The sequence below is a fragment of the Diadema antillarum genome, unplaced genomic scaffold (genome assembly GCF_040938485.1).
Source record: "Diadema antillarum isolate AM-2024a unplaced genomic scaffold, OU_Dant_1.0 seq00001060_RagTag, whole genome shotgun sequence".
Lineage (NCBI taxonomy): Eukaryota > Metazoa > Echinodermata > Echinoidea > Diadematoida > Diadematidae > Diadema > Diadema antillarum.
The window spans coordinates 43,675-54,359 of NW_027271887.1; the positions used below are offsets into that span (position 1 = coordinate 43,675).

At 37.8% G+C, this 10,685-nt stretch overlaps 1 protein-coding gene across 1 annotated transcript; it reads right to left on the minus strand.

Moving 5' to 3' along the window:
• Positions 1 to 2,770: 2,770 nt before the first annotated feature.
• Positions 2,771 to 9,186, minus strand: LOC139743224 (uncharacterized). Its single transcript, XM_071653719.1, has 5 exons — positions 9,087 to 9,186; positions 7,548 to 7,720; positions 6,335 to 6,626; positions 4,181 to 4,286; positions 2,771 to 2,896 (listed from the first exon to the last, which is right to left on the minus strand). Exons 1-5 carry the CDS (start codon positions 9,184 to 9,186, stop codon positions 2,890 to 2,892), a joined length of 678 nt encoding a protein of 225 aa, XP_071509820.1. The 3' UTR covers positions 2,771 to 2,889.
• Between the last annotated feature and the right edge of the window lie 1,499 nt (positions 9,187 to 10,685).

Consider the following 10,685-nt stretch of genomic DNA (forward strand, 5'->3'; position numbering starts at 1 on the left):
GCACACATTTATCACTGAATATGAATACAAGTTTAAAATGGCAAAAAGAGGCTGTAAGTTGTATAACTATATTGCTGGCAAAACAATATTCATCTAAAGTACTATAAACATGTTAACAAAGTAAGGACAAAGACATGGATACATGTTCATCCCAGCACATATAATGACATAATGAATTTGAACGCTGTCAAATAATAAACATGAATTTAAACCTCAGAGACTGCAAAAAAAGTTGATATCCGACTATTTTTTTTTTCTTTACACAAACTTAATGCTAGATACCTCAAGCTGCATGGATTGTGTTTGTTGGCATACCTGAGTATAGGTAAACCCTAAACATGGGCACATTCAAAGGCACATTCCAAGGCACTGCTGCACAAAAGTCAATGGCAACTCTCTCACCAATAACAACTAAAATTGTAACAGTGCACAACAGCCAAAGTAAAGGTTTTCATGGAAACCTCCATATACACATACAACAAAGTTGAAAAATATTGAGAAAAAGTTAAAAAAAAAAAAAAATCAAATTAAAAACAAAAATTTCAGGCGAATGGCAAAGTTAGTTGATTACGCTGCTTGCTAGACAGTAACACAAGCACCAGTGCCATGCTCGAGCATCGTTTTGTTGTTTGTGACTCTTGAATTATTAATCACAAGTACCAGTAGAGTGGACAATAGTGATCATGAGCAATTTCACAATTAGTTGTATGACATTATAGCACAATTTTCACATTTTCCTTTTTCTACATGTACAGTACATGTACATCAGTGTCTATGCATTTCCAGACATTGTCATGTTACATTTAAATCACCTTAGAAGGTCTATGATATAGAGTGAATATAATCAAACAAATATTGGAGATGCCATAGTAACTTAGAGAGGAAATTCACCCCCAAAATTGATAAATTGAAAATAAAACTAAAATATAATAAATACAAAAATTGCATAAGAAATAGGAGAGAAATAGGATATGACATTTTTGAAATTTTGCATTTTATCGAAAAACATTTCTTGTCCAGTCCTTATGAAATCTAAATGAGCAAGTTGATATCTGGGGATCTATCTTTAATAAGAAAGAAGTTTGTTAGAGAGCAAAATACTTCCAATACTTTAATCATTAACCCTATTTTAACTTGGCTATTTGAGACCAAGTTTTTACCTCAGATCTCGGCCTCCCCCAAGGGATCGCCACAAAATTTTGCCTGAACATAGAGCCGGTTGTCAACTACATGTACAAGATTACATGGTCATACAATAGAAAAACGTTAATTCTATATGTTTTGATAAACCAATTACGCAAATTTACGCATGATATATTTTCACCTATAACTCCATAAAAAAGAATGAAGGATTGCTAAATTTTTGGTCAGAGTTTCTCAAGACACATCAAACAATATTCTTGTAAAAAAAAGAGTGCAATCAAAATCAGTTTCTTTTGTTTTTTATTGTTTTGTTAATTTCTTATGTATTTTACTGTTTTTTCGACCTTTTAGTTTCTATTGTTTTTTTGCCAAAATTTGTTGCAGGCACTTTTTCAAGCATATCTACATTACAATTGATTAATTTCAATGTTCAATAGTTGAAATAACCTAATTTATATCAATTAAACCAAAAAACAAAATTTTAATTGGATTTGCACACGAAATCATGAATTTGAGCTGTTTTTGGGTTGACTTGCATATGCAAAACATTGCGTAACTTCAGAACGGTGTACCCGAACGTCGCAAATTTGGTCTCAAAATATGCGGGAGACTTCAATGAAAAAGGACATCAAACGACGTGCGCGTTGCGGAATTGTTGCACGAAATGTCGGGGGGGGGGGGGGGGTGGTCACTTTGACCCCCCAGTTAAAATAGGGTTAATACAGACAGCATGATGACAAACATTTTAGAAACAAGCAGCTTGACACACATCCAGACCCCAAAACATGGTTATTCAGATTATGCTGTGTTCTTCTCTCCCCCCCCCCTCCCCTCCACCCCCCCCCCCCTCCCCCCAATACTGAGTGTTTGTTGGTTCAGTGTCCTTCATGGTGTGTTGGTCATTCGCTCTCTCCTCTTCCTGCTCAAGTCCATCATCTTCTCCCGCAGATAGCCCTTTAGCTTCCCGAGCTCTTTCCTCCTTTCATCTTCGCTGATTAACTGCTTCTGCAGTCGCTGTTCGAAGCAAGCTGCATGTGTAAATGGAAGGGGGGATTTTTGGCATGTGCTGGCAATGTACATATTTTGAATGTGGTCAAGCACCATTAATTAGTAAACTCCACATAGGCAACTTCCTAAGCAAATCTTTTTGGCAGTATTAGGCCAAAAGTTTCAATCTGTGTTACATATATACATCATGTACATATCATCTGTTTTGTGTAAACAAAAACAATAATTTAGTGACATTTAAATCATACAAAATACATACAACATTTCCTAAATGTTAAAATTTATATGGATTGCTAAAAATATATAAAGCATAAGCTGTATTCATACACACTATTGAACTACCCATTTGGTATACCTGTTACTACCCTACACATATTACTGAGCACACCCCCCTCTGTGAAACAGATTTTCTTTAACAAGTATATGATGACAATTTAAGGATTCTTTTTCATGCTAAAGCAGTACAAAAGTGTATAAAAGCAATATGAAGTCCCTGAGCGGTATATAACATCATATTTTGAATTCTCTCACCAGTCAGAGCTTTCATTCGCTCAGGATCTAAGGGTGCCTTAACGGGGCGATCCTTGAATCGAGGGCAAACTTTGCCCTCGATAGAGCTGACCCTCAGCACCTCTGAGCCAAAGAGGAGAACACCTAATTCCTTCACGAACCGAGAGTTCTTTGGTTCTGAAGAAACGAGGTGAAACTTGTCCGTGTCCACCTCGATGTTGTTGCCTATTACCATCTGCAATGACAAAATATGACAGGCCAGGAGAATGAAATGTGCATGATACCTATGTCGTATATGCAGCATGAGACATTATACATCTGTTTTTTTTTATATACTGAAATCTTACTTAAATTTCAGAACAGCACTCTGATAACACCTCAGTCAAGCAGCACATTTCCAGTTATTCACACATACTAAAAATCACCAAATTCCAAATATAGAAGCCTTAAGTTTGCATTACCAACAAACCCGAAATATGATATGCAGCTTAAGTAAAGAGTTCTTTGACCATTTCTGCCAAAAGATCAAATATCTTAATTCCTTCAAAATTCATTACCATAACTCTTTATGTGCCATGTTCGCAGGTCCCACTCAGTCGACTGCGTGCCAAGTTTGCACATTCCGGTTAAATGCACTAGTCTGCTTAAATCAATTGATAAATCGCCTAATCCTGCTGTACGCTGAGCTTTTCTCGGGCTTTTGTTTCTTTTGCATACAGCTTGCATCCTACGTGGTTGTTGACTATCAAGCAGTGTTTCCAACTAAATTTACATGTAAATTCTAAGTTTCTCTCTCGGTTTCATGTGCAAAAGTCATGCCTTTACACTACAGTAATGTAGCAACTGGTCATTAAAGAAATAAATGGAAAGAGATTTGTCATACAATTTTTATCAAAGCAAAGCTTGGCATTCCTCTTCAACTTTGCTTACTATTATATGTCCAGCTTAACAGAAATTTGTAGAAGTTATATAGATTGGAAAAGCAGAATTCTTTCTCAAAGCATGACTACCTTCGTGTCTCAGAATAATGTTACACACAGGGGGTTTCCACCATGGCAAATAAAGAGTTAAAAACAAATATAAGATCACACCAAATTCAATCATCTGTACATTGCATCATAGTCGCATTTTCCTGCAAATCTCATCCAAATCTGTTCACAATTTTTAAAGTTATTTAGCATACATACAGACAGACAGACAGACAAACCTGCGTCAATGCAAACATATCTTTCTTCCTTGGTAGAGGCAATAACAATTATTGTTGCAAGGTATTAGAGTGATTGTATAGTTCTCTTTGCTATACTAGAAAATGAAGTTTCTATACCTGTTTTGAGCAAATAACACATTTTGTTATTTGCAGTCCTCTTATGTCTATTTCTCTCTTTTAAAGTCTACATATTACTTTAGGTCAAATTTATACATTGTAATATAAATGGAGTTACATATCATCAAAAATAAATGAATGCAGCAAGAATGGCAGTGCTGTCTATTCTATTGCAGCAGAGGAATGTGTACTCACTTTCCCAGCCCTTGTCTGTGGGGTGCCTGCCATGGGTACCTCATTCGGCATCGCCTCCTGCACCTCCAAGCTCTCCACTTCAATCGTCTCAGCTGCCCTGTTTGTGCTAGAGATGTTTAAAGTATTGAAGGCATAATTTACCATTTGCAGATGAAACAAAAACCCAGCATTAGTGTTTCAACGTGGTTCTAAAATGTGAGTTATTGATAGAAACAACCAATGTAAAAATTTGAACCATTTTAATCGATAGTAAGTATTGTTTAAAAAAAAAAATGTGGACAATAGTTATAGTAAAAATGTTTGCAGACTAAATTGTCTATCGTTATGATTTAATGAGAAATATGATATCTCGACATATTTTAGGCTCTATTCCAAAAATTGTATACAGTAGGATGTTTTGTGACAATACAACTGACCTACACATACATGTATATATATCGAAAATGATATCTTTACATTTTTTTACATCACTGCTCCCTCCGAGGTAACAGGACCTTTAATACACAACAAACATACAACAACAAACAATTTAGAGGTACGGTAGTTTTATGTTTCAGTTCATAATGCAAAGTCTAAAAAAAAAAAATCCACTGGATTGTGTACTCTCAAAGACTGTACCATTACACGCCTGACCATGCAAGCAAATGATCCTGAGTATGCTTCCTGGCATGTCACATACATTAAATGATTATGATCAGTTACAACAGAATGCACTATCGAGGTATTCAATATGCAATATGAAGCTGAGAAAAAAAAAAAAAACTCCTCTAAAACATTAATGCAAATCATGCTAGAGATGCTAGATTCGTAATTTTTATCATTGCTTGGGTTTCAAATACGATAACATTTTGAAAGGCTGTGTTTATATCACGTTCCCGGCAACCACGGCAGCCCCACTTCAGGCCACCGTGGAAAAAGCGGGAAGGACATAAAACAACGCAGTGAGAGAGGATAGACAAACGTGGCAGGCTGTGATTGCCATTGTTGCCATGTCGGAATTTTTAACTTTCAAACAATTTGCCATAGAGACCCTGGGGATAATTAGGAATCTTGTATGACGTGATAAAATGCAAGGAAACATGACAGCACGTGTATGTGTCGTGTGATAGACCCCTAACAAAACCTGGAAGTGGTCTGCAGCAGGAAATGACACAAAATATTGATAGTCGAGCGTGAATGTGTCGTGTGATAGACCCCTAACAAAACCTGGAAGTGGTCTGCAGCAGGAAATGACACAAAATATTGATAGTCAAGCGTGACCAGACGCCATGAGAACAGCTACAAGGTACTTGTAAGTTGTGAGAGAATGACATGCTATATTCATATTGACTGTTCAAGAACTGTTCCCCCCCCCCCCAAAAAAAAAAAAAAAAAAAAAAAAACTTCAAAATGTCATAACTTCCTTATTTTTCATACGATGTCAATCAAAATTATACTGTTGAACTTGCAATATGTCACTCTTTCTTATTAGACTAAACATTGGACTGGATTATCCCTTTAAAGTGTCTGCTGACTCACTGCTGGATGAGAAGACTACTAGAGTGTAATATCACATGCATAAAAGAATATAAGGCAAATATAAAGAGATTTTCACATATTTTTATTTTTTGAAAAAAAATGCACGTTTCAATCATTGTTTTATGATGCATGAAAAGAGAAAATATGTTGAATGTTCTCTATATTGTTGTACACATGTGATATCAGAGGCTGTAGTAATAGTCTTCTCATCCAGCAGTGACTGAGCAGGAACTTCAAAAAAAACTTTTGAACAGGTTGTCCTATTTTCCTGAAACTCTCACTGATGTGTTCTACTAATATTGCTGCATTCACTCAATCCACATGTCTATGAAGGTGAGCTTGGCCTTTAAGAGGACTAACAACTTCTTCACTTTTCCATTACTATCAACTTTCTCTGAAAACAAACCAAGATATCTGATTAAAAAAAAGAAAAGAAAAGAAGAAATTAGGAGGGGTTCTATTCGCTTTGTTGCTCCTGGAAGGGAACCTGTACATCTGTAATTTTCACCTCTGGCAGCTAACAAAAAATACAATCTATATTGGTACATGTATACAACAAATAGAATTTTATACCATTAGCATTGCAATAACTTAGAATAAATATGAAAATGAAGGTGCAAATATAATTGTACATACCAGGAGTTTGATGGTCCTGCTTGGCCTCCAAGTGGTCTAACAGCCTTTCTTGGAGGCGACGATTGAGCTTTCTGAGGCTCTCCACCTCTGTGCGCAAGGACGCTACTTCAATCTTTAGGCGCTTGTTAGCCTTCATGAGGGGGTTGGGGGCCTCCGGCTCAGCCTCCGGCACAGGTGGTCGTGCGGCTGCTGCTGGTGTCGTCACCACCGGAGCCCTGTTCTCCAACTTCTTGGCCATTATCTTCTTGAGCTGGCAATTTCTTGCTGCCCCTAGGGTGGCGGTCTTCTCTTTCTTTTATAATCAAAGTCATATGGACAATGAAAACTTATATTTCGTCATTTAGCATGCTGTAATATAACTTCAGATAAATTAGGTGTCAGTGTCACAGTGCTCTGTTGTCATGAAATTTGTAATTGAATACAAACTTGTCTCAAACTTAAGTGCAACTTGGCTATAAGCTGGTCAGCATACCCACAATACCATATACTAAAATGCATACAGAAATCATATTTGATTTCATTACTACTGTAGCATTTAATTGCCGGTTATAGCAGTGATTATGTCAGACCTTTGACCCCCCCTGACCTTTGAACCATGACCCCCAACTTCCCTAGATAATCACTGCCCATCGGTGCAAGCATATATACCAAGTTCCATGAAGATACCTTGAACCATTTGCGAGATATGGAGAAAAACATGAAATTTCAAATTTTTTTTTCACAAAATAACCTGTGACCTTTGACCTTTGACCCTGTGACCCTAAAATCCACACAAAGTATTATCTCCCTAGGATATACCCTCATACCAAGTTTGATGTAAAACCACCTCACGGTTCTTGAGATATCGACAAAAACAAAACGGGACGGACGTACGGACGGACGGACGACCCGAAAACATAATGCCTCCGGCCACTTCGTTGCGAAGGCATAAAAATAGAATTTGCTAATACTGCTTGATTGTAGTAAATCTATGCTAGATAAACACACTGAAGGGCAAACAGACCACTGGTATATTATACATGTAGTATTTTGCTGATGTTACTTTTTCCCATTTTTGGTCTAGTATACATGACAAGATTTCTGTTTAGTCCAACCAGCTCAAAATACAATAGACAGAAAATAAGAAATTTTTAATATTTCCACAGAACCATAGATAGAAATAACACAACTAACAGAAACATTAAATACCTTAACTAACAGAAACATTAAATACCTTCTCCTTTGCTGTGTTGGCCAATGCCTTCTTTGTGCGGCCCTGTGCTCTCACCGCAGCAAGGTTTTCATCATCGCTGGATTCCAAGCTGCTAATACTCGAGTCCAAGATCTTGGGAATCTTTATGCGCCCCTCCTTCCCTTCAATTCGCTTTTCCAGCTCTTCCTTTGTTTCTGCAGAGTTCAAAATTCAATAACAAAAGTAAATGCAAATATCAAGTAGATTTTAAGAGGTCTTGGCTGTGGTAGAACCTCTACTATTATATAAATCTCTCATTCGTAATCTAGATCTGGATCTGGATCTGATACAGTGGAGGACCTTTCCGCACGCCACGGCCTCGCAAATAGCTCTTTGCGATATTCCAGCCTATTTAGTTAGGCCCGTAAGTTAGGGTTAAACCAAAAAAGAACAAAAGAATGCAAGCTGTATTTACAGAGGTGTAGGCCTAGTGTAAATGAATTGATGCTTGACAGTTGTAGAAACAAATGGAGGCAAGCAATTTCAAGACTGGATAACATTGTCAAAGAAAAAAAAAAGGAATAGAAAGAAAAGCTGCTTTGGACATCCAGGTGACAATTAATGCCTGGAGTGTAACTTCAGTGAATGGTTTCTTACGTTCTATTTCTACGTTGGACCATCTAACAAAATTCAATTCAGAATTAGGTACGGTACTTCAATTGACCGTGAAGATCAAACCGTATCGTAAAAAAAGAAAAATAATAAATATAGAATCAAGAAAAAGAAAATAGACCTATAGTATTGAGTAATAACAGACTCCTATGAACAGACGGATAAATGTCTAGCCATGATGTACCGGTATACACAACAGTAAAGTGTATCCAATGCATACCGCATCCAACATCAACACTGAACCGACACCCCTCTCTGACTTCAACCGTGGTTGATCCCTAGATTTCAAACGTCTAACGTTAGTACCTGGTAGTACGTTGTGGTAGTGGTATACTGATTGAATGTTATTGCATGGTGAAGAACAAAATTTCCTTGTTGAACCTTGATTGATGAGATAATCCCTGAAACAGCTCTTTCCAAACTGAACTGGGATGGGATGGCAGGAAAAGAAGGGGCAAAGAAGGACCATTGTGAGATATTCTTAAGAATCTAATGATCAGCTGGCTGTTGATAGTGTTGTTGATAGACCAAAAAAAAAAAAGGTGGTGTTACCTGGTAATGTGTTAAACGTGTTGGACCTCCAACTATACCAAACAATTTGCCAAAAAATAAAAAACAACAACATGCAATGTAGGTTAGATTGTCTACCGAGATTGTCATGCAGTGACAAATGGAAGTATGCCGGCATATGCCTATAAAAAAATTAATTGTCTGGAGTTTAACTTACAGTGGCAGTGTATCTAACGTTAGGACTATGCATCGATCTAACGTTACTTTCTGAATCGAAACTTACTTCATAGAACTCTACTTGATTTTGTGCTCTGCATGATCATGCTGATGGCTACTGTGGTGCTAATATAATTTCTCTAATCACTATACGGTATCACATAATTGAATTACACTGCCTACCTGCAAGAAGCAGAATCTGGGCCTTGTAAAATTGGTCGTCCACGTCCATTCCATCAAGACCTTCACCGTCGCTTGATTGGACCCATTTGGTCCAATACATTTTACTTGGAGTATGTGTCGCCTGACACCAGTTGCTGTAAATATCCTTCGTTTCTACAATTGCCAGCTCGTGGTCATCTCTAAATTTTACGTACGCGTAGCGAAATTTCATGTTGTCGACGTCGTGAAATTGGGCGGAAAGTGAACGGAAAGTGAACGGAAGTGAACGGAAAGTGAACGGAGGGTGAACAAGAAAGAACAGAATATTGACAATTATAAATAAAAGCTTGGTGGTAGACAGTCGATCAAATATGATGATGGTGGATTAGCAGAAAAGACGTAACTGTCATAACTACACAGGCGAGGGAGCACGATGCAGCTGAGCGGGATGATGATGACTGCTGAGTAAGCGGAGGAGCTGCCTGGAGGGCTAGAGCGCGGCGCGGCTGCAGCGATCCACTCAGCAGGGATCCGGAAGCCAAGTTGACAGTTGTATTTGCGCGCCTTCAAAATGAAACGCTGTGATTGGAAGGCTCGCATGAGCTGTTCGCACGTCAAATTTGATGTAGTTCTACAAGACAGACCCCTATTAAGCATTTTGATGTTAGAGTTTTGCAGATTCAAAGGGGGGAGGGGATAAGTTGCCAAATTGCTGACATTACGAATGGAGTTATGACTTACGTACACAATATAGTATGCAATGCAACAATCTTAATAGTTCTGCAATTTATGTTACAATCCTGCATGATAGATTACAGTTTAAACAGATGAGATGCCAGAAAACGGACCTACTTTTCACGGACTCCAACTTAATTGTACACTCCAACCACCCTAATTCTTTGTACCGGAATATTATAGGTGAAATTCCCAACATATTATGAGGATATTATTTTCTACAACTAGACCTGATTAATTGTGTACTGTGTGAGATGCCTACATCCATTTCAGCGTTATACTAGTAGTTGTGCACAGTGTAGGCCTACAGTTTCTGATTTTATGATCCGTGGTTTCTGTCTTGCGCATCTTGGTCTGTCTACTCAGACTATATACGTGGTGGTGCCGTTGTCCGTCAGAGGCCCCCGCTCGATGTCGATGGAAAACAGGTGGCGCCCCGGGAGGCCCCGCCTATTACTTTTACAAGTGATTAGAGTTTTGTTGAAGTATTTTGAATTAAAGATGCAAATATTTCTTTTTTTATTACAAAAAAATTTAAAATCAAGTAATAATACTTATTATCATCATTGATTATTTTATTGGTCAAGCTGAATTATAATAGATATTATTCTTCTTTCTAATACGTGAACGAGGTTCCTATGGGAAATCTGGGCATAGGGCATTATTGCTGACTACGCAGCAGTAATTCATCACAGACTAGACCCACAGTAGTACAGCGCGAGTATGTACCATCGATCAACGCAATCATTGCTTGTCATGCCCGGTATATTGGAAGCGCTGGCTGGACACATTGATTGAAACTTTGAAGATTCTTGAGACTGAAGACCTAGGCTAAAGTCTGCTTGGCTGGCATGGCATGTGTTAATATTATATGGACTATTGCAA